Genomic DNA, 24,340 nt, shown 5'->3' with positions numbered 1-24,340 from the left:
AGCCATACTGGGGTGAGATTTGTAAATCTCAAAGTCTTGGCGACACCTAGAGTGATTAAACCAGAATGGCTGGTGGTAAAACGTAGTCATCAGTGCTTCCAAATCTCTTCAGGTGATTCAGATTTCCAGCCAGTATTTAGAACCATTGCTTTGTAGACTTTAAAGTCTGAACTTTATACCCCAAATCTCTGTCCTTAAATAAATGATTAACTGAGAGTGATTGAGGGTGATACCTTCCAATGACTAAATATGGCAGGATAAAGAAACAATTTAAAGCATAGATCCTAATCTTGGGCTTTAAAATTCTTTTTTTTGTTTTAATTAAAGTTTATTGGGGTGACAGTTGTTAGTAAAGTTACATAGATTTCAGGTCTACAATTCTGTATTACATCATCTGTAAATCCCGTTGTGTCAGTTCTCCTTCCATCACCATATATTTGATTCCCTTTGCTTGTGGAAAAATTCAAGTTTTAGAAATGAATTCCCCAATATCCAAGGTAGATTGGTTTCTGGTTCTTTTTCTCATCCAGCATTCTGGAAAGGCAGTTTTGATTTAAGCAAGAGTCAGCTGGACACACTGAACTCAGGAACCTTATTATCAGTTTTGGTTGAATGTTTCTTCACTATTCCTAACCCTGCCCTTGCTAATGTGGTTCTCTGTTGCCGTAACGATACCCTCTTGGTGTCCCCAGTGTCTAGAACAGCATGAAAGTCTTCTGAAATCTTTATACCCTAAGTATCTATAAACTGTCATAATTATTTTAAGGAGTCCCCATACCTCACTTCATTCATAGAAAATTTGAACCAGGAGGATCGTTTTTCTAAGGGTCAGGGATTTCTAGGAATAGTTGAATCAAAGAAGAAGATGTTTGGTTAGATTCATGTAATATCAAAATCAAATGCTAATGATTTAAAAAAGCTAGAGAAAATCATACTTATATCTCCAAGCAAGGAGGCCAATGCTGTTAGATATTTAGTGTTCAGTTATTTTTAATCTGAAATGCATAGTTGGGTTTGGGTACATTTCTCCCTAACGTACTTTGACTCTTAATATTGCTGCCCTCGAGTTGACCCCAGCAGAATGTGTGTTCAGTGTGGGTGGGGAGCACACTGTTCTTGCTGATCTTTTTATCACCAGTCGGGTGGGGGGGGTAAGAAGAATCACAAAAATGAGTAAGCAACAAGATTGTCAAAGATTAGTCGTAATTTTTTTTAAAACAGCAAACTTTCTAAAATTGAAAATATATAGTTGTTAAAAAATATGCAGTGAAGTGTTATGAAACAAATCAAACACAAAAATCGGTTGTTTGTTGCTTCAGCTGATTCTGACCCGTGATGGTTTTTTTTTTCTCCTATGTGTGATTGTTGTTTGTGAGCTCATATTTGATTGATCTTAATCTTTTAACAAAGCCTGGGAGCCTGCATTGGTATTCTTTCTGCTGTAGAGATTTGCATTTATTGCTGCCAGGAGTCAGTAGGTACTATTTGTATGGCACTTGTGCAGGATCCTTGACTTAATCCAGGAGTCTCAGGTTTATGTCATGTTCCCTGCCCTCTCACTGTAATAAAGCCTAGTCTCCTGGCAGTACTGATGTTGGCTGCTACCCCTAAGGGAGCTGCACCCTGTATGAGCCCTCACCAATTTGGCTTCAGCTCATGGTTTGTTAGTTTATTTTATTTCCCCTCTCTTGTAGCTATGAAATTAAATGTTTGTTGTTTTTTTAAATGTATGATCTAGTTGTTTTGTAGTAGGAGGGTCCTACAAATTAACTAGTGTACCATACTGTGGGAAGAACGCTCTACTAAAGTTTTTTTTTTATTTGTTAGATATTAGGTTGACACACACACAATGTTACGGAACCAGTCTGTAAGTTCTTAGACACATAGTATGCCCTGGCATAGATCCTGGGGACCCAAAGACCTGATAGAAAAGTACAACAAAGACAGAAACCCATGTCAATGGTTATCTTTTGGAAAACATTCTGTTCAAGGCATTATTTATTTCGGGGGAAGGCAAAAGTTGGATGTGGCTTTTCAGCTATTTCTGAGTGAATCAAGTATAAACTGACACCTTTCCTGAAAACATGTCAAAAAAGAACTAAAAGAAAAATTTTACTTTCTGAACAGTGTTGGACTTAATTAAAGATACTCCTTTACCTCATGAGCATAGTAGATGAACATTCACACACACACACACACACACACACACACACACACACACACACACACACTCCTAAAAGATAACTGAATGTGACTTCATGGTCCTCCATTTTATCAAAGATAAAAGCTTTGGGATTTAGAATTGGAGTCAATATAAGTGTCCACTAATGCTGGCTCTTGCCAAGTTCCTTAACATAGTCCCCAAGTCTTGGTCATACTAACTCTGTGGTTGGGGAATGATCTGGCACAAACTATCTCTAGTCCTTCCTGGGGATGGGAGTTGGGGGAAGACAGCAGTTTCCATGGCTATCCTGGACTTACACAGCATCCAGCTTTGTCCCATTGAAAGCATGTCCTCGGATTGAAGTAAAGCCATTGTTGTATAGTTTCCTACAATCAACAGAGAGGGGAGAAATCAGTGACCTATGAGAGGTGGTGCTGGTCCTTTTCTGAGGTTGAGCTTCATTTCTTCAGTATCAGAAATGTGCATGAAGGTTCTCAGGCCCCACATATGAGCCCCACAAGAAAACTTTACAGTATGTCTTGTTTGGGACATAGAATAATATTTTCCAGTTTGAATCTCCATCCTCCAGACTAAGCTTTTAGTAATTTTAAGCTGTTTCTCAGGAGCAGGTTCACTAAGAGGAACAAAGATTTGCTACCTTTAAGCATTTTTAAAAAAATGTTTCACATTTACTCAAAAAATAGTTAATCCAATGTCTATAATGGAGGAATAACTTCAGTTTCTTAAGATGAACACTTTTAAAGACATTATTCATCTAAATGCATAGGTTTTATATTTTTCTATTTAAAATGCTATTTCACATTTGTATTTTATCCATATTTTATTTTTAGAGCTTATCATAGAATAAATGTTTAATGTTGTGAGCTTAATTAAATTGAACTTCAAAGGTAAATTTAAGAAAGTAGATAGACCATGCCCTTTTGTGGAAATTGTAATGTTTTAATTTCTTGCTATGTTTCTGCAACCAATTAGCTCATACAGTGATTCCAGGGGCTGGCCTGTTACCTAGTTAAATTACTGAGACATGGAGGTGGTGCAGAGCTGTCAGAAATCAGGATGTCTCACCTCAAAAATGATCCTTCTCACTCACCAACAGCACACATCATTTGTGCAGGAGCCCCAGCTGTGGGAACTCTGGTCTGCACAGTGCTACATGGGAGTTATTCAGAGCTTTTGGCACGAGATAAGAGAAGGCAGCATGACCACAATCAGGCACAAGTGATGACAACTGTAGGGGACTCTGAACACTATTGTAGTCCACGACCTGTAAGCTCTGGTAGCACATGAAGAAGCATGAAAAGAGACTCCAAATTTGGAATTAAACCTGGCTCTGTCACTTCCTAGGAGGTGCTCCTGAAATTTTTCTCACCCTCTATTATCCTCACTTTCCTTATTTGTAAAAATATGATAATACCTAATCAAAAGGCTGCTGGGAGGATGAAATAGTGATCTGTTTAACACTTATGTGATGGCTATGTAAAAGAAGTGCCCTGAAAACTTGGATTTATCCAATGTAGTCGTGGAGAAGTGAGAGGTCATCCTTGTTTGTTTTTGTTTTTTAAATAATTATACAATACGTTGAATTCTCACTACTGAGGTGTCCTGGTGAGGACTGCAGTTCACAGACATGCTAGACATGGGCTGAGAAAGCACTGGTAGTTGTCATTTATTTATTTGTGTGTGTGTGAACTAGAGTTTTTTCATGAAGATGTGAGAATTGTCTATTGGGTATTTCTATTTTCCCAAGCTTTGTTGGAGTCCTAGACAATAAAAAGGTTCTTTGTTGGAATTACATTTCAGAGATTAAATAAAACTCTGATGAGACAAGTTGCGTGTAAAAAGAGAAAAGGGTAAAGAAAGAAAAAATTACAAACTTTGATTAAAACTATTCTACTAGGAACATGGGTAAAAAATGCTGTTGGACACAGATCCTTTCATGCTTATAATTTTTTAAGCATGAACTTCAAAGAAGCAGGGACTTTTGCAAGAATGTAGAAATAATCATCTAAAAAGATAATGGACAACCCATGCCCTCGCCACATCTAGATTTCAGGAAACATGAGGTTCCCTCATTTAGATGTTTATCAAATGTCTACTGGGCCCCATACTAAGTGTAGGACAATGAGGAGTTTTCACTGGAGAGGGCTGCTTGGGATATGGGTCCTTAGGAAAAAAAATGCCAAAAGGTGAAGTTAACATTTCTGTAAAGAAACTGAATGGAATTTCCATGTGATGAGCGGTAAATGGCACACGGAAACTTTTACAGAGGAGGTTTGGGGCAGAGCCAGCTAAGACCCCAGGTGTTTGCTGCGCTGAAAAATGAAATGGTGACTGAGAAGGAGTCTCCTGTCTTTTCCAGAGAGCCCTCCCATATTTTGAGGAAAAAGATGAACTGAAATTCGTGACCATGGGTCAAGTCCCAGAGGTTGAGATAGTGTCATAGGGCCTAGACTGATAGACTTAGAATGGCTTGGAGATAGCCCCTTAGAAGAATTGTATGCAGGCTTGAATCAGTTTTGTTGGGGAATGATTCAGTCAGGTTTGTATATGGTAAAGAAGTCTTGGACTGCAGTGTGACCAGAGAAAAGGAGCTAAGTGGGAATATGGGCAAAAACCCCACCACGCCTGAACTTGGGCAGTGGTACTGAAACTAGAGAGATGTGATCCCAACTTTACTTTGTGGCTAATAACGATGAGAGAGGGGAATTCTCTACCAGCTTAGAGAGTAAACTTCTCTTTAATGCCTCTATTTGATCTTCTCCATTAGAACATTTTGTGAACTTCCCTGATAAACATCTCATTTTGAACATCTAAAGAGCAGAAACCATTACAACTCTAAAAAAATTATGTTGAGCAGCACTGTATTTTCCATTCACTATCTCTTTATAACAGCTTAATAATAGTTTGTGATGACACAGTTAAAGTGTGAATACAGGGAGTATGCAAAGCCCTCAGTGACACTATTTTCTAACTCAGTGATCTTGGGAAAGTCACTTAAATTAGCTTTAACGCTGGATTCTTCCTTTGTACAATGGAGATAGTAGGAGGCCTGCAGGCCAAATCGGCCCCACTGCCTGTTTTTGTAAATAAAACTTTATTGAAATATAGCCATGCTCATTAGTTCATGTATTGTGTATGGCCATGTTTGCCCTACAGTAGCAGTGTTGAGCAGTTGCCACAAAGGCTATGTGGTCTGTAAAACCTAAATGGCTCTTTACAGAAAAAGGGTGCTGACCATTTCTATAAGGGAATACGCTTGTCTTGTTACCTGAACCATTTTGTCATCTATAGAGTACCATACCATAAGGCAATACTCTTATTTAATTATGTGAAACACTTGGTAGTCCATAGAGCACAAACTATAAGGTAGTATGTTCCTGGACGGCCTGTGAAAATATGACAGTGGTCCAAATCAAAATTCAGTTGTTGGCATTTGTAGAAAGAAAAAATTATAACAATACTTACAGTGTCAAAGTTTCATTGCACAGTCCCTGAAAAGCATTCGCAGGGATTGAAGTCATGTAAGGGTTGTCTGTTATTTCACTGCAAGAGAGGAACAAAACACGTAGTGAAAAAAAGCATTCTAGAGCTGGGCTCTTACTGCACATAGGCACTTAAATAAGTAACCTGACACAATTCAATTGAATCTTATTTCTTTTTAAGTTTCATTGGCCTTTCTTTGCTGGTGTCTCAGAGGTCCACCAGCGAGGTGGTGAGGTGGTGAGAACTATCCTAGGTGGACATGCTCTCATAACCCCAAATGTACAGTAAGTGAGTGAGCTTTGGATGTGGGTTGAGGTCCCTGATTTAATCTTAATCTGCAAAGAGAGCAGGTAGGTCTCAGAGACTTCTTGCAACAAATACTTTTCCATAGCAACTAGAGTTTTTTTAAGTGTATGGAACCTATAAAAATGGTTCGTAGAATGCGATCAATAGATTTCCTTTCATGAGTATTTCTAAAGTGTACCCCACTTGCAAAACACTGCCAGGAAGATGCTCCTGGAGAACATTTCTATGCCAGTCTAGTTGCTGGAAGACTACCTATATTTTGAACTGAGCTCTTCTGCAGCAAAGAGGCATGGTCAATTATTTTTTTCTAGCAAAATCCCAAGAGTGGATCCTATCATTCCACCTTTTGCTGACTCTGTAGTGCAAAATCAACCTGTAACTCTCTCTGCATATGTCTTTTCACTTCTGTACAACTAGGTAACACCCTGCACTATGTCATGGGTTTTGGGAAACAGCACATGGCCACCAATCAGAAGTCACAGTAAGCAGTTCGAGCACCATTAGTGACTGCTCCTTGGGACTCTGCTCAGACAAGCATCACTTAGGTTTTCTATTCCTTAGTTTCTTCATTTGTAGAATGGAAAAATTATAACTTCCTTTCATGCCTTATAAGGTGGTTGAGAGTTGCAAACTTGGTAATACGTGGGAAAGTGTTTGAAAAGCAATGAAAAACTACGGGAAAAATAAAGTGTCATCATTATCATCAAATTTCCCTTCTATTCAATCATTCCTATCAGGAAACAAACATGCCATAATTTTTCCCATTAAACACACACACACACACACACACACAACAAACCTTTTCTTCTGACCCAATACCCTCCAATTACAGAGAGATTTTCTTCTCCCTTTAAACAGTAAAACTTCTCAAGAGTTTGTTATAGCCACTCTTTTGAATTCTCCCTCTGATTCTCTCTTTAGTGCACTCTAACCAGACTTCTCCACCAACAGTACTCCACTGGAGCTGTCCCTGTCAGCATCACCAATGCCCCATGTTGGTAAATCCAATGGCCATTCCTCAGTCCTTGCCTTACTTCATCCATCAGTGCATTTATCACTGCTGGTCACTGCTTTCTTCTTGAAATAATTGTTTCACTTGGTTTCAACCAACCTGCATGGCCTCACCCTATTTCTTGTTGGTGTCAAATAAAATATTGCCAAATATTACATGCATGCATACTTACAGTATAAAGAATACATCAATGGAATAAACTTTGGTCAGGTCAGGGAATACTCTAAGTCCAGTGTTGAAAATGCCACTAAAGTAATGAAAAAGAAGAAAACAGAACAGGAATTTGGTAAAAATAGTAATACACAGAAAGTGGAATAATGTAATGGCTGAAAGCATGTGTTCAGACTGGAGTCAAATCCTAACTCCTCCACTAAGTATCTGAGTGACCATGGGCACTGAGTGACCATGAGTTCTAACCCTTGGATGAGGAGATGTTCCCTTCAGGTGCAAGTATTGAATCCGGTCCACCAGTGTCAAAACATCTTTTCTGTTTGGAAGAATCTGGGGATTGTTTGAACCAAGTAGGATTCCTAGAAATATAAGTTGCTTTCTCTCTCTCTCTAAAATAAGGAGAGGATGGGGCAGAGAGACAATGTAATTACCCAACTCCAAGCCAAGCCTCCTCTTTCAAATGCTACGTGATACTGTGTTCATTAATTTGCCAAGAATCGTTTTCCCACGGAGTACCATGGCAGCAGTACCATTTAAAAAGTATGTCCAGGCAAGGAAGGACATCAGTCAAAATGTCTTCGCTTTCCAAAGTTTGTGGCAAAATGTCAAGATTAAAAGATATGCTCAGACCAGCCTGAATAAAAAAAAACCCCAGGCTCCTGATGCCTCTCAGATTTAGTTGTTTTAACATTTGTTGCAGCTACTAGAACAGGGGTGTCCAAACTTTTTTCAACGTTTTTCACCAAGGGCCATATGCGGTAAAATACACAAACAGCCGGGCCACTCACTCGAGGTGAAGTACGTATTGCCTCACCTGGTTTATTTAAGTAAACTAAATATATTTTTGGAATTTGCTGCGGGCCAATTAACAATGGATCATGGGCCGCAGTTGGCCCGCGGGCCGCAATTTGGACACCCCTGTACTAGAATGTAGACAGTGGAAGGAGAGTTTTGTTTGTTTGTTTGTTTGTTTGTTTTTGAGAGGTTTGGCATGGCATGGTGTGAGACCTAGACACTATCAGTAAAGCCTTAGACAAAGTCTTCCAACTAGAGAAAGCTCTAGTTCCATTGATGTACCTTCTAAGGCAAATTCTGACCTCACTCCCTGCAGCGGGGAAGGCATAGGACTTGAAGAGGAAGCAGGAGCCAGAAATCTCAGAAAGCAAATGGGACGTTGCAGATAACAAAGGAGAGAGATGAGATCCCATAAGGTATATTTGAAGAACAGTTTAAAAAAAAAAAAAGCCTAGTTCAATTGCAATACCTGTTCATGTGGGAGGGGAAAAGCCCTAGACTTAAGTGGGAACCATAAGGGAAAGGGCTGGAAATGCCAGATTAGGGACTTGAACCAGGACCTCTCTATTGTTCAAAACCCCAAACAAGTTCATCTTCTTTTTTGACATCTCCTCTAATTACCTGTATCCCCAAGTAGTGTATGTACCTGTCATTTGTCACTTACCATTATTCTCTGGTACAAGAGCAACTTTTCAATTTCACATATAGTATCTTCCCCCAACTAAATAGTAAGCTGCTTGATGGCAAGGACAAGGTTTTATTATCCTACATGTTCTTCACAGAGACTTGCATAGAGTAGGGCATCATTATTTCAAAGAGTCATTGATTGACTGAAACGCAAAGTCCATACAGGAGTGATTGCCTTGTCCTATATGTTTTTATTACTCCCCAGGCATCCCTTCAGCCACGTAACCCATCAATGTCCTTTTCTATTCTCCCAGCATCTCCCACTCCCAATATGTCTTTATCCAGGCTTTTCCATCTACTTGTATTTCTCTTCTACCCCAAACCACTTCTTTCCCTGGATAACTTCTATTCCACATTAAAGACTTATTTGATAAAATACATATGGGCATATACTTTTATTTAAAATCCCCAGGTGGAAATGAACTATGTTAAAAGTGATTATTCCTGGGTATTGGGATTAAGGTTGATTTTTGCTTTTTCTTTTCCTCATAATGTTTTGTGTTCTGATCTCTTACAGTACATGTGAGTAGGAAAGAAGGGAAGAAGGGAAGGGTTCTTCCAGCTGGTGCCTAAAGGACAGGCTATACATATATATCCACCGAACACATTTTGTTGAGCACCTACTCTGTGCTAGTAAGTAAAGATGCAGCAGAGAACAAACATGTTGTGGTCCCTGGTCTCATAGAGATTATGGTTAAGGTGTCACCAAAGCTAAGCAGTAAGTGCTGTCCCTTCCTTTTTGTCCCCACAACTTCCAAAAGATTGGGTTTTTCCCCTTTGTAGCTTTTTCCTTTTCTTTCTTTCTCTCTCTCTTTTTTTTTTTTTTGCTGTGTAGCAGTCATTCTAATATTGTTGTGATACCCATTTTCTAATACAATTGAGCAGTGGGCTCTCACAGTTATTTGTTTTATTCTGTTATCCTCCATTTAAAGACTACATGTACATGATAGCATTTTCTCCCTCGTGTATCTTGGAGCAGGTCTCTGGTCCCAGCCCTTGATGATGACTTTTGAGTAGGTTTTTAAAATGTGGATCATTTCACCTGGTATGGGAAAGGGCGGGGAGTAAATCACAGGGTATGATTTGCTCCAGGCCTTACACCACAAAAATGACCCTGGCCCGCATCATCCCAGGGAGATTCCTGGCAGGCAATAGCATTATAATTCTCTAGAAAATTTTTTTTTTAAAAAAAGGGATTGGAGAGCAGTTAATACTTACAGAAACTTCAGAAGAGGCAGCTCTTTTAGGGCACCAGGGTCTATGTAAGCTAAGCTTCTGGCATTCCGAATCTCTCTGTAAAAGTTACAAGGAGCACACTCACCATAACACAGCGATTTCTGGTTTTTATCAAAGATAAAACGACATCAATCAGGTGTAACAAGTGTCCCTGAAAATAATACATATTTCCGTGGTACCCCAAGGACTGTCACATTAGCAACAAAGTCTCCTGGCTCCTCCCAGGGACACATTAGTTGTTCAGCCCGCTCACGTCTTTGACTTTGTTTCAGTCCATTCCAACTCATGGGCAACATTTCTTTTAGTTGCCGTCTCAGAGCCTTCTTATTCCTTTAAATATAAATAAGGAAGAAAAGCCTCTCCAATGGTTTGTGGAGGACGGAAATCTTTACTTTTCACAATAGCAAGTATCCTGGCCCTAGAATGGAAGGTTGAGTATGAACATTTGGTACAACCACACGCAGCACCTATCAGTAGTTTGCTCCTTTTTCGTTGCCTAGTAGTCAGAGGGACCTGAGATTAAATCTAGGCTCTGCTAGTTCTGGCTGTGTGACCTTGGGCAAGTTCCTTGACCTCTTTGAGCCACCTATTTCATAGGTGAGGATTAAATAATATCTATAAGGAGTTTGACCTGTAACCTAGCACACCGTGAAGACTCTAAAAATGATAGCTTTATTATTATTCTCCTGAGTGGAATGAAAGCTAGAGTAGACATCAGCGACTTGGGTTGGAAGTACTGCAATGTTCATACAAAATGTAAAAACAAAACACTAGGTTTAGTATTTGACTAAGGATATTGAGTATGAAACGGATTTTGGAAAAGAGAGGATGGAATTAACTCTGAGAACAGAAGCCATCTCCCCTCTCCCCAACCTCAGCTTACTGTCTATATTGATATAACCTTACTGGCCTATTGACTTCATTAACATAACTTTTGCCCAGGCAGGTACCTTTATTGTTCATTATGGGAACTTCTTGAAAAAGCCCTCAATGCTTCAACGGAAAGCATCAACAATTTATATGCCACGACTTTTAGAAGCCCACACCTCAAAATGTTGATGTTTCCACTAATTCTAAACTATCTTATCATGATCTTTATCCAATCAGGATCCTGCACGGAAAGACCCACTTTAAATTAGATTTAAAATTCTGTCCTGGTTTGAAATTAAAAGCCCTGTATCCCTAGAACTCCCTCTGTCCCAGGTAAACTGAGACGGTTGGCCACCTTACTGCACAGTTTCACAGCTACCCACCCTGCCCTTCCAAGAGACTACGAGACTCTGTCAAGATAGTGCTTTCTCTCTGCGTGGTGAGGAGTAAACTCCTTGCCAGTGCTTTCTATTAGGGGAGGAAGGTTCAAACTACTGTCAGAGACAATCAAATGTAAACTATTAGAAGAGTTTGGAAAATGAGTGTGGTTTGCAGTCTGGAAAATTGTTCCCTAAGAGACTATCGTTGAACAAGTAGATTCAGTGAGTGGCCCAAGAAAATTAAAGTTGCGATGAAATGAAGTGCAGCCCATCTGAATCAGCTGTAAAGAGAGAGAATAAAAAGGAAATGAGGCACTGCTGGTGGTTACTATAAGAGAAGAAAGAGGTGGGAGAGCCTGCTAGGAGAGACGTGGGACGCAAAAGGTGGATTTCTGCGGGAAAATGTAAGAGTTACAGGAAAGATGAATAAGAAGATACCACAAGAAAACTCCAGGGAAAAGAAGCTGCTTTCTGAGGTAAGAAGACAGCTCAACAAGTGACTTTGCTCACTAGTGACATTAAGAAAAAACCTTTATGCTGAAAGAAAGATAAGCTCTGTGTGCTATCACTTATATGTGGAATCTACAAAAAGTTGAACTCAGAGAGAGTAGAGTGGTGGTTACCAGGGGCTGAGAGATGGGGGATAGAGAGACACTGATCCAAGAGTACAAACTGTCTTACTAGAAGATTAACACATTCTAGTAACAAATTCTGTACAGCATGGTTACTATAGCTAATAATACTGTATTATATATTTGGCAGTGGCTAAGAGAGAACTTAAACGTTCTCAGAAAAAAAGAAATGGTAGAGTGGGATGGAGATGTTGCCTAATGCTATGGTGGTAATCATTTTGCAATATATAAATGTAGGAAATCAATACACTGTACACCTTAACCTTCCACAACGTTATATATCAATTATAGCTCAATACAGCTAGAAAAATAAAACCTATGCTGAAGGAAGGAAGGGGAGGGGAGAATGTACTGCCAGTAATTTAGCTAAATGGAGACAATGTCAGAAGTGAATGCAGCTGGTAGAACCTTTTCAAAGATAGAAAGCAAGGAGGAGTAGAGATAAGTACCACAGAACCTCTGATAAGAGGGGAAGGGTGAAAGAAGAGTCCAAATTTGGATGCGTTCCAAGCATGCCTGAGAGGGTAAATTTTGAATCACACAATTCTGAGTTAAGCAATTATGGTCCAAGCATGCAGAAGGGCTAATTATGTTGCCAGGAAACTGGGGACACTGAGGGAAAGAAAACATGTATGTAATTGTAGTACAGCGAGTTGGGATGGAGATGCCTCCAAAGTATGAACAAAAGCTGAAGATGGCAATGCCTCTTGAGCAGCAGCCTGGATCCCTGAGTGACTGCATGGGGGAGGGCTGCCCTGATGACCTGACCATCCATCCAGTGACAGACACTTTAGCTCAGGCTAAACCCAAACAATATGGGAAATCAGCAAGATGAGAAAAGGGAGTTAGTTCTCAGGTTGGGGAGAGAGGGGCAAAAAGAGGGGAAACGAAGGCTTAAAACCCTTCTGATTAAGGAACTTTCCAACTACTGATTTCCTTTCATGCCTCCCTCCCCACCTCAATTATTCAACAGAAATGGCATTTGACTGTGATCCTATCAGCCTTAGAGATATTTGAGCATGCCCTGAATATGCCCAGTCCATGAGTGAAAAGTGACAGGCTGGGAAACAAACTGAAGGCAATAAAGAAGCTAAGCTGGCATTTCACCTGCAAAGTTAGATGGGGCAAAGGGAGATAAGAAAATCTCAGACACGCATGTGCAGGGCAAGGAGACCAAGTTAGAGTGAGTTATCTGAAAAGAAGAGAAGCTGCCCCATAGTTAGACTTTTAAGAAACAGATGCAGTAATGTGTAAGATTATATTGTTTAGAATGAGAAACTGAATGAAAAACTAATGAGAACATTAGCCAAAAAACCTAGCTCTCAGTCAGGCCCCAGCTTCTTTTTAACACTTACTTCATTTTGATTTTCAGTTTTTTTTCTAGTCCACTTTTAAGTGCCAATAATTCCGAAAAATGGGAGGCAAGCCACTCTGACTTTCACTAGGTCTGCTTGCTCTGGTTAGTTGAGGGGGAAAGATTCATTAAAATTAAATGAATAGCTGTTGGACACCCATTATGTGCAACTTTACCCTGTGCTCTGGAGATATAGGGAAGTAGAAACTAATAAATGTAGAAATCAATACGATGTGTATACAGAGGGTGCCAAAAAAAGTATACACATTTTAAGAAAGAAAAACTGTATTAAAATTGTAATACTCAATATATACCAATAACAAAAGACAAATACAAGTCACGTTTGACTTCTGCAATTACAAGAGGTGCTCAAAGTGGTTACCATCAGCGTCCAGACACTTCTGATTATGGTGAACTATTGCTTGAGCAACGTTGGCCAAAGTATCCATTTGTATACATTTTTTTTGGCACCCCTGGTACATTGGCAAAACCATAACTGCATTACATTAAGTACTTTAATATGCTGTACAGGACTAAAGTGAAAACTGGGACTTAAAATTAGGTAAATTAATTTTAAAGTAACATTTTGTGATAGGCTTTTATCACATAATAAATCACCCATGTATTTTAACATCAAGTATTGGTTTCAAGATTAATACCTATTGAAGGAAACTTTAACTTTTAAAAAGTTTATTTCAACTGACTATAAAGATAATACATATACAGTGTAAAAATTTTTAAACACATTCATGTAAAAAATGTGAAATCTTCCATCATTCCATGATCCAAAGAAAATCAAGGCTTTTTCTTCTCTGTAAGTATACTTTTTTTTTTTTAATAGCATTATGTCAAAAGTAACTCCTCTGGGATTAAATAGTCTATGACAACAGATTTCTAATGGTTGCTCAGTATTTCCTGTTAAAGCCTTCTCCTAACTAAGTGTTTGAGTAGTTTCCAGATTTTTGCTATTATAAATTAACTCTGAGACAAATGGCTTTTTTATGTAAACTTTTTCTCACTTCTCTGTTTATTTTAGTAAGGAAAATTTATAGAAGTGGAAATACTGGGTCAAAAAGTATAACGTCTGTCAAAGTTTTTGGTATATATTAGGTCCTTAGCTTCTTTTTTTTTCCCCTTTCTTTTTACCTATCATACTCTTAACAATTTTATTTTTTTTCCTTCACACAGCTCTAAACATTGTCACTTTCTCTCACATCTTTTCTTCTTCTTCTTCTTCTTCTTTTATTAGTTTCTGTTACAGAGAGGTGATATTCATGATTTTCATTCATCTTTTAATTTACTGAAGAATTAAAAATAATAGAAGTTAATTCAGATACTGGAGTTTATAAATGGTCAGATTTTTGAAGCAGATTGAGGAAAATGTAAGTTTATCAGCAGATTTTCCCACTGGAAATAAAACATTATAAAAAGGATTTTCAAAAAAAATAAAATAAAAAGGATTTTCAAAAAAAGATAAAAGTGATTTTCTAAATTGCCTGAAAGACACATATTGCTATTTTCGTGATTATGTAATAATCAGGACTAAGACAGATGCTCTTGAAGCCTCCAATAAATCCACTTGATTCAGGTTAGTGAATCTGCGAAATTAAGTCTTATCACATTAGCTGCCAAAAACCACACATTTTCTCACCAAGTTTTAGAATTTTTATTTACTTGTGATTTTTAAAAAATCTGCATAAAAGTAAAAACATCTTTGTGAGGTCAGCATTTTCTTTAGTGATTTTTGCTTTTAATTAAAGAGGTCCTATGGTTTTGCATTGGTTTTGGAGGCAGACATGCTTGGTTTCAAATTTTGACTAAAATTTATTAGCTGAGTAAATGTGGGCTAGAGCCCTGTCCTGTGTATATTATCATCTTCATTTACAGAGTGGAAACTGAGGCTTAGTGAGATTAAGTGGGACAGTACATGTGAAGCACTTTTAGCAGAGTGCTTGCCCGTAAAAGGCACTCAATAATTGGTAGCTAGTATTAATAGAAGTAATAACACAACCCATCTCTATGCTAGTGGCTTCTTTACAGCGGAAATGAAATAGAAGATGGAAGGAGCCAGTATTTCATCATTTTACAAATCTTTATCAGATGTTTACTTTTGGGTCCAAACGGTATCCCAGCTGAAGTTTAAAACCCAGGAGAACTGATTTGTATCCACTTAGGACCCTCGATAATTTGCAGAGAAAACCTGCCATTCTTGTAGTTTTCTCTTACAAAATCCTCAAAGTCTTTTACCTATTGTTAACTGACATATAATTGCCACCTCTTCTGCCTATCAAAAAAGCACAAAATATTATTAAATATTATTAAATGGCTAAAATAACAACCATTTTATTACAGCTCACAATTTTGTGGATTAGGATTTCAGGCAGTGCTAAACTGGGTGATTCTTCTGCTCCATGTGGTATCCACTGGGATCACTGGTTGTTATTTAGCTGGTATCTGGATCAATCTGCAAGGTCCAAGATGGTTGTGCTTTTATGCTTGGGGACTGTTAGAACGCTAGGCTCAGATGGGGCCTTCTCCATCTCTATGTAATCTATCTAAGGGCCTACCCACATGGTCTTCCATAGTTGCACTGTTATTGCCTTCCAGAACCCCAAAATTATCAGTCAAGAGTGGTGGTGGCTTGGGTCTATGCTGCACTTTTCATTGTACTTACATGTGAGTCATTTTACTCAAATTGTAGAAAGAATGTGATTCCAGCCGCTGCAGAGTTGCGTCTATTGATAAGTAGCTGAACGTCACAAAAATATAAGACAAAGTAGACAGTTAGTAGGGTTGGAAACTCCAAACTTACTATTAATTTTGATGTAACTTCTTTGTCATGGGGTTACCAGATAATAAAACATACACAACCCTCATGACCATTCCCTAATTATGTTAAAATTAGCTAATATTTTTTTCAGATCCCGTGATACCTGAAAGTTTCCCAATACATTAAATCTTACTCATTCTTACTCTTCTAACTGATACTCCCTTCAGAAGCTTTCCCCAAATTTCCTGATTAGGTCGAATTTCTCATAGTATATCCTCATGCCTCTTTTCACTAATTATCATAGCGCAAATTGGATATTTGATTTATGTTGTCTCATTAGCCTGCAAATTCTCTGAAATGGACAATCATGTCTGTTTCTGCTGGCCATCAAAATCTTGAGTCCCTTTCATAATGGTTGGCATGTAGTAGACTCCCAATAAATATGTGTTAGGTGAATGAATGAATAAATGCACAAATAAAAGCAGAAAATGAAAGACATTAGAAAAGAACTCAAGAATGAATAAGAGGGATTTTTACTGGAGTAGCTAATAGCATGGGATTAGAGAGGTAGTTTCAAAGATGAAGAGAAATCCGTGATGCCCTAGTGGAACATTCCATAGGGGTGTGACTACATGTTATCTAAAGACTTCTCTTCTTGATTTTAATGAGGCTGAAAATTCAAGGTTTTGAACTTTGTAAGCAAAAGATAACTCAAAAAATTGAAATACTAAAAAGGGGAAAGGAGAAGCTTCTAACTACAACGGACTACAAGAATACAGAAGGAATGGTGCTTCAAATAGTCTCCTCAAATTCCATCTTGTACTAAGAATGATTAATGTAGCCAAATTCAATGACTGCTTTTTGTTGAGAGTCACTTCTATGATATTTGGGAAAATTGATGATTAACAGATGCTGTTCACCTGTAGCCATAGCAGAGCTTCTCAACCTTGGCCACACAGGTGAACTACCCGGAAGGCTTTTAAAACGTGAGATGTCCGACTCAGTGCAGGATAATTAAGTCAGTGTTTACGAGGGATGGGGAAAACACTTTATTTTTAAAAAGCTTCCCAGATGATTCTAATGTGCAGGCAGGGTTGAGAACCACTGGCCTATACTTTGCATTCAATCTGCCTATACTAATGAAATTGAATAATTTCGTTAACACAATTTTTTAAAGAGAAACTCTTACTGTTCTATTTGAGTTTTCACCATGGTCATTGTTAGTATTCTAAAGGTCCTGTGCTTTGTGTTTTGAATTATCTATTTTCTAAACAATTATATTTTCATTTCATTTTCATATTATATTTTCATTTTTGAAATTGTTGATAAACAATTTATCAGATCTCCCAAGCTATTGCCACTTGTGGATAACATTACATAAATCATTTTGATCCAAATATTGTATCTCTAACATAGAGGACACAATCGAAGGCATTGGACAGAATTAATTTATTGTGTAGAGACTGTGGGGATGTATAATGGATGAAGCTGAGCCATTTGAAAGACAAGATTAATTTTAAAGTCTGCAAACTTGTTTATGTAACTTTGTATCATATCCATGGTTCCAAATTTTCTCCTGAATTTCTTACTATTGGGCAGTAAGAAAAGATGATATAGGAACATTTGTAACAACATGGATGAATCTTGAGAGTATAATGCTAAATGAAATAAGTCAGAAAAAGCAGAGAACCCTATGATTTCACTGGTATGTGGTATATAAACCAAAAACAACACAAGAAAAAGACAAATGAGAAACAAAAACTCATAGACATAGACAATAGTTTAGTGGTTACCAGAGGGTAAGGGGGGTGGGGGGTGGGAGATAAGGGTAAGGGGGATCAAATATATGGTGATGGAAGAAGAACTGACTCTGGGTTGTGAACACACAGTAGGATTTATAGATGATGTAATACAGAATTGTACACCTGAAATCTACGTAATTTCACTAACAATTGTCACCCCAATAAATTTTTAAAATGAAAAAAAAAAAAGAAATTCAGGTTTCAGTGGGATAGTCATTCAGCCCATGTCATAATAACTGAAGTTCCAGTGTCTCCAACTGAATGATACCTCTTTAGAAGGCTCTTATAGCTCAGTTGTGGAGCCAACATATAAGAACCATTTATTCATTGGGACAAAAAGAATGATTCCTTGTTTGCTTATCCCATTTTTATAACCAGGAAAAATCAGCTCCTACTTCTTCCTCAAATTTTTTTTTACCATTTAAATCTTATGTAATCACTAAGGTGACCCTATAATTTAAAATCTCTAATAGGATATTTTTATGAGTTAGCTCAGGGTACTACTAATAATTATGCCAGAATAATAGGTGGTATTTGTACTGTCCCAGGCAAACTTACCTTCATGTTTCCCTGAAAATAAGACCTAGCCGGACAATCATCTCTACTGCATCTTTTGAAGCAAAAATTAATATAAGACCTGGTCTTATATAAGACCCTATATTACATTACATTACATTACATTACATTACATACCCAGTCTTATAGTAAAATAAGACCAGGTCTTATATTAATTTTTGCTCCAAAAGATGTATTAGAGCTGATTGTCTGGCTAGGTCCCTTTTTTGGGGAAACATGATAGGATCATCCTGGTGATCTCTCTCTTGCCCCCTAGATATATCATCACCTCTTTAACTATTATTCATGTATGTGTGTGTCCTTTCATTCAACAAATATCTATGGAACATTTACTGTATGTCAGTAAATGGGAATTGACCAGACATGTTCCCTAGCTTCAAGGGACTCATAGCAATGGGCGATACAGACCAGTATTAATAAATGGGATTAACATATAAGATGATAAGTGTTCTGAAGGGGTTCAGAATCTAGCAGGATGTCCCCAGAGGAACCCTCAACAAGATCTTCCAGTAGGCCCGTATATCTGTCAATCTTCTTCTTTAATTGCCCATCATGTTCACTTCAAACCTTCTCAAATTTCTAACCCTGACAGTCACCCTCAACATGCGTAGACAATCTTTTCATAATTTATAGAAAAGATTAAAACCCTGAGTTGAGAATGTTTTGAAGTCCCTTCCAATAAGCCTATCAATTTACTTGCACCTGCCCCCTCTCTTACTGTGACTCTCTTGCTGCAATGTAAAAGGTGACCTGTAGGTCAGTCCCTCTGCTTGGATTCTATCCTCTCCTGCCTATTTAGGAAGCTCAGGCTCTTAAAATTGTTCTTTCTTCACTTTTTTTAGCCTCCTATCTACTGACGCCTTTCTTTCCCTGGTCCCAGTAACATCTACCTGTTCATGACGCTTGAGTCTCAGTCTCCACCCAAATATCTCCCCTGAGGATCCCTATATACTCAGCACATCTAGTCCTTCTTACTCTGATTTTTTCTTTTTTTTAAACTTATTCCTTATTCCCTTGTAAAGTAGTATATGATGCTTTATTATGATTTTGGTTCAAACTCCTTCAAATGATTCACAGGCCCTGCACTTGCTTACCTCCCTGTTTCATTTTTCACTACTTCCCCCATCCTTCCATTCTCAGCAAACTTATTTTAATTTCACAGACAGCCCAGGCTTTTCTCTTCTGCTTGGAAGTTTCTTTCCACCTATATTTATTTATTTAGCCAGATAATGCAGATTGCAAATTAGGTGCCATTTCCTCCAGGAAGCCTTACCTGACTCCACCCCCAATCCGGTAATACACCTCTCATATGAGTTCCCACAGCACCTTTTAACTGACCCCATCACAGCACTTATTAGTTTCTTAGGATGGAAATTGTGGGCTCCATGAGTATTGTCAACTGTTGTATGTGACATATCTAGCAAAATGCCAAGCACAAAGTAGGGCTCAGTAAATGTTTGTTGAATAGGCAATTGTATAAAGGAAGTGAGGGAAAAGAAAGAGCTAAAGGGGAATTTGAGGTTTTAGCCTACAGGCCACTAAATGGTGGTAATGTTAAAAGGAGAAGGAGCAGTTTAGGGGGAAGATGAGTTTGTTTTGGATATGCTGTGTATGGTGCTTGTGGGGCACCAATGTGATAATATTTGGAAGGAGGTTTGTAATGCAGGCCTAAACTGTAAGAACAGGTCAGGGCTAGAGATATTCACTGAGGAATTAGTTTTATTAGATATTGGTGAAGCCAAAGGACTGGGGGTGTTCACTCCAGAAAGAAGAAGGTATAGAAGATTATGACAAAATAAATAAAGAACCAGTATTAAAGGGATTGAATGAAATGAAATGGAAGCCAGGAAAGGAGAGTGAGGAAGAATAGCCAGGGCAAAACAATAGAAAAGGAATGAAAAAGCAATATCAAGGAAACAAAAGGAGGCCAAAATATGAAAAAGGACAGACTGGTCAGGAAAATAAAAACTGCAGCGATGTCCAGTGACAATGGAGTCTCAGCCTTTGCACTATTGACGTTTCGGATAGATACTTCTTTGTTGTGGGGCGGGGGGGATATCCTGTTATACAATGTTTAGCAAATCCTCTGTCTCTACCCATTAGATGCCAGTAGCACCCTCATCTCTAGGTGTGACAACCCAAAATGTCACATGCCCCTGAAATGACACAATAGACACTCAATAACTGGTCATGAAATGAATAAATTTAGCCAGAATCTATACAGGGTGCTCCCAGTTGTATTGTCATTTGTTATTTCTGAATTATCTGTGTTTCTAGTCAGAATTAATTAAATAAAGACCTGGTTCATTTCATATATAGACACACTTTTTGTCAACTCAGTGTAGTTCTTTTTCTCCTCACTCTCGAGTGTGTAGCAATTCAGTTTTCTAGGATTTAGATTATTTTTAATTTTTTTTTTTAAGTGAGAGAACTCTGAAATCATTGGCTACATTTATGGCACAATATAAACATTTGAGAAAAGTGAATCAATAATTGGTAATCAGGGTAGACAGAGTATAGACAGATATAGAAATCTGTTTATGGGAGAGATTCCCAGCTAAGATTTTGTCACATTCCTAGATATATTAAAATACATCAAGAATTATTCAATTTTCAAGACCAAATGAATTTAAATTAGTTTTAGGTTTAAAAAAATAATTTAGGAATTAGATAGTGGAGATACAGCAAAATCAAATAAACATCTTGCACATAAAATTTTCACATACATTAGAAATATACATATAGATTTATGCAAGTATAATATATAACAAGTATTTTTCTTGATAGAACACATTTAGAAAATAACATCATAATTGCAAACTTTTCTTTATATTAAAAAAATGACTTACATCCTGGAAATATTGGGAAGATTTGAAAATGCACGACTGGGAATGGTTTTCAGATGAGTCTCTACAAACTTCCTATGAAAATAACAGTTACACAATTAGAGTGTTAATCATTAAACCTTTCCAATGACTCACCTTTATTATACAGAACACATTATTAGAAGTATGATGGTTCTGACGACATATATTTCATGATTTGCAATGAACAAAAATAATACTCAATGAAAAAACATAATATTTTCCCCAATAAAACAAGAACTGAGAGTGAGATTCAAATGCAGAAAATAAATCTTCATACTTGGTCTTTGAATTAGCAGGAAACTAATATGCCATCATATTCAATTTGTTAGCTAAAGGTAAACATAATACGTTCATAAGTTCATTAAGACTACAGAATTCATATCATGCACTTGTCAATGGAAATGTCTTAGAGTGTCATCAGAATACATATTAAGAGGAATTAAAGGTGTTTGATATATCTTAAAGATTAAAAATAGTGTATGGTTACAATCTTTTTGCCTACATCATCAAATCATCTATCTGCTGCAGTTTAGAAATAACTGACAAGAGCTAATTCTTCTCAGGATTGTGACATCTTGCATATACAACTTAAACACTGTGGCTTTTCTCCCAGTTTGCTTTTTTGGATACTTTTCAGAGGTCTGAGACTGTTTTCCTTATAGATAATGAGACATCTTCATGCATTCCAGTATGTCTCTCCACCTAAGTGCTCATTTTTCTTTCTTTCTTTCTTTCTTTTTTTTTTTTTTTTTACTTCCTTCCTTTTCTATAGCAACTGCTTGAGTAGAATCCTGTAGGGAAAAACATGTACCTACTATCCTAATTTACTTCACAAAAAGATAATGCCTCACCATGCTTATCATCTCCATGGGTCTGTTTTTGCTGTTTAAATATTGGTAATCACACAAGGTGTCCATTTACTACCTTATTTAAAGAGAGTAGACTAAAATTGTGTATTTTTCTTTCTAGGCTGCAGGGTTATTTCTCAACAATCTATTTCTTTGATCTAGGTATTCTTTGAACTTCTAATATTTGCAGGGACTGAATTATATTTGGAACTTCTGTTTTCTGGTTCCACTTGTGAAGAGCCCGGAAATCACCCCTTTGTCCTAACAATAAGTAAAAAGCTGAACAGACTGAAAAAAACAACTCTTCTTGGATCCATAAGAGAAGGGAAGACATAGGGCAAACCACTGTTCCCAGAATTGGAGAGACAGGTGAATACAGAGAATCCACCTTTCCAGAGCAGAGACTCGTGAGAACGGCCCCAGGACCAGGTGCCAGGGTAGGAAAACCTGAATTGTGATTGACGAATCCCTGGAGCGCAGTGTAGACAACTCTGAGAGTTGAAAACTCCAGGGAAATCCAGTCACAGGGGGACCTCCACAATTTTGTGAGATTTACCTCCAAGCACTTGACCAGATTCTCATAGTAAATATCAGAGAAAAATCCTTGTGCTTCTAGCAAAGAGAGGGGAAAAGGAGCTATTTGGAAATATACCAGACGGCTCTGTTCTTAACAAGGCCTGTCCTCAGGGAAAACTAGTTAACCAAAGCCTAACTGACCTGGGGAAGGGAAATAGCCAACTCCAGCCAGCTCTAGCACCCTGTCCTACTCAAGGGGAGAAAAAACCCGAGAAACACTCGTGAAGTTCACAGTCCAGAGGCACAGGTTCACTAAAAGACTAAGAGATAATCACAGGACTACATAAAGCTTCCCTTCCCCCACACCTCACCACCACATCACTAAAGGTTTATTTACAGCAGTTCCTTTTACCTGGTGTATCCTGTCTATCAAGAATTATATATGTAACTTGCCAACTTAAAGCATCAGTATAGCCAAATTAGTTTATAAAAGGATCTATTAACTTGGAGGGAGGTGATGCCAATGGCACAAGGATAGATTGTCAGCCCTGTGAAACCCTTGGTGTTTCAGCATGAAATCCAACATTGCCTTAATATGATTTCAGAAATTCAGGTCCCATAATTTATTTGCCCTCCCTCACAGGTCCTTCATTTACATTTCCTTAATTGGATTGATTTAAAAGTCTGTTGATCCAAGTCCCACATTCTGAAGTTACAAAGATAAGAGAATAACAAGTCATTTGACTGAAGTCTGAGTAAAATCAGGCCATTCCAAAGGAAAACAAAGAATAAGGTACACACACACCTGTTGGGTATCATTCAAAGAGGTACAGTTTCTTCAGCTCAGAGATAGTCTTACTTAAAGATCATGTCCTCAGGCATGGATCTTGAGGGCATACTTATCGTAAGATTGCACACACTGCTTGTAGGTGGTGTGGGCCTAATTTATAACTTTGGTTGGCTAAAAATTTTGGGGGTTATTCTGTGTTCAAAAGTAAATATCATATATTTAATTAAGAAGAAAATTAGAGTAAGGCTACAAGGTTTCTAAGAAGTTTGACTTGGAACAGAAATAGCATCTAAATGCAATTTCATACACTTTGAGTTAAAGGTTCAAATAATGTCTACGTTCTTTCCCATTATATGAATTTCTGAAACACATAACATGTTTCTTGAATTCTCTTTCTCTTTCATACATGTAAATACATTCACACTTTAAGTTAGAACAAAAATCTTTCTCCTACTGCCGAGTTAGTAGCAATTGGTGGGTTTCAACACACTATTCCAAAATCTATGTTACCTTGGAATATTAAATATTTTAAGCTAGAGGAATTTGAGAAATAGCAGATGCAGGAAGGACGCTCTGACCCTCCTTCTCTCCTGAAGCAAGACAGAAGAGCCTTAAGTGGGAGGTGCCCTCCCTATACCTGGAGGAAAGGAGTATCCTTATCTCTGAAGACACTCAGGAATCTAAACTAAGAGGCCTTGCTAAGTTTTTCACAGGTTACTACCCTTAGCTCATACCCGTTTGTCCTATCCCATTTTTCCATTTCTTTCCACATTTCATTAAATTAGCTTAAAAAATGCTCACTGCCTCAGATCTTCATTTCCCTGTGAACGTTTCCATGTCACATAAAAATTATATTACATAAAGTTGTATGCTTTTTTCTTGTAAACCTATTTTTTGTTACAAAACTAGCTAATAAACTAAAAAGGTAGAAGGAAAAACATTTTCTTTTCCTCCCCTATAGTTTCTGGTGACAAGGATGGAATAGCAAAAGGTTGCGGTACTCCACTCTCCTTGGAGACTGCAGTTGAGAACGGAGACAACTGACAAAAAGCTGGCAGAA

The 24,340-nt window shown here is 37.8% G+C and overlaps 1 protein-coding gene across 2 annotated transcripts in view; it reads right to left on the bottom strand.

Moving 5' to 3' along the window:
* TSHR (thyroid stimulating hormone receptor) overlaps nucleotides 1-24,340 on the bottom strand; it is a 111,533-nt gene that overhangs the window by 32,296 nt on the left and 54,897 nt on the right. For both annotated transcript variants that reach the window (XM_081048695.1, XM_081048694.1), the window contains exons 3-8: nucleotides 21,109-21,180; nucleotides 15,786-15,860; nucleotides 9,858-9,932; nucleotides 7,159-7,233; nucleotides 5,651-5,728; nucleotides 2,482-2,550 (exon numbers count right to left, since the gene is read on the bottom strand). In XM_081048695.1, coding sequence (XP_080904821.1) covers nucleotides 2,482-2,550; nucleotides 5,651-5,728; nucleotides 7,159-7,233; nucleotides 9,858-9,932; nucleotides 15,786-15,860; nucleotides 21,109-21,180 — 444 coding nt within the window. The remainder of the gene's footprint in view (nucleotides 1-2,481; nucleotides 2,551-5,650; nucleotides 5,729-7,158; nucleotides 7,234-9,857; nucleotides 9,933-15,785; nucleotides 15,861-21,108; nucleotides 21,181-24,340) is intronic.

This window comes from Rhinolophus hipposideros (assembly GCF_964194185.1).
Source record: "Rhinolophus hipposideros genome assembly, chromosome: 5".
In the NCBI taxonomy this organism is placed as follows: Eukaryota; Metazoa; Chordata; class Mammalia; order Chiroptera; family Rhinolophidae; genus Rhinolophus; species Rhinolophus hipposideros.
The sequence above is the reverse complement of the archived record's forward strand: the minus strand, read 5'-3'. Positions and strand labels throughout refer to the sequence as shown.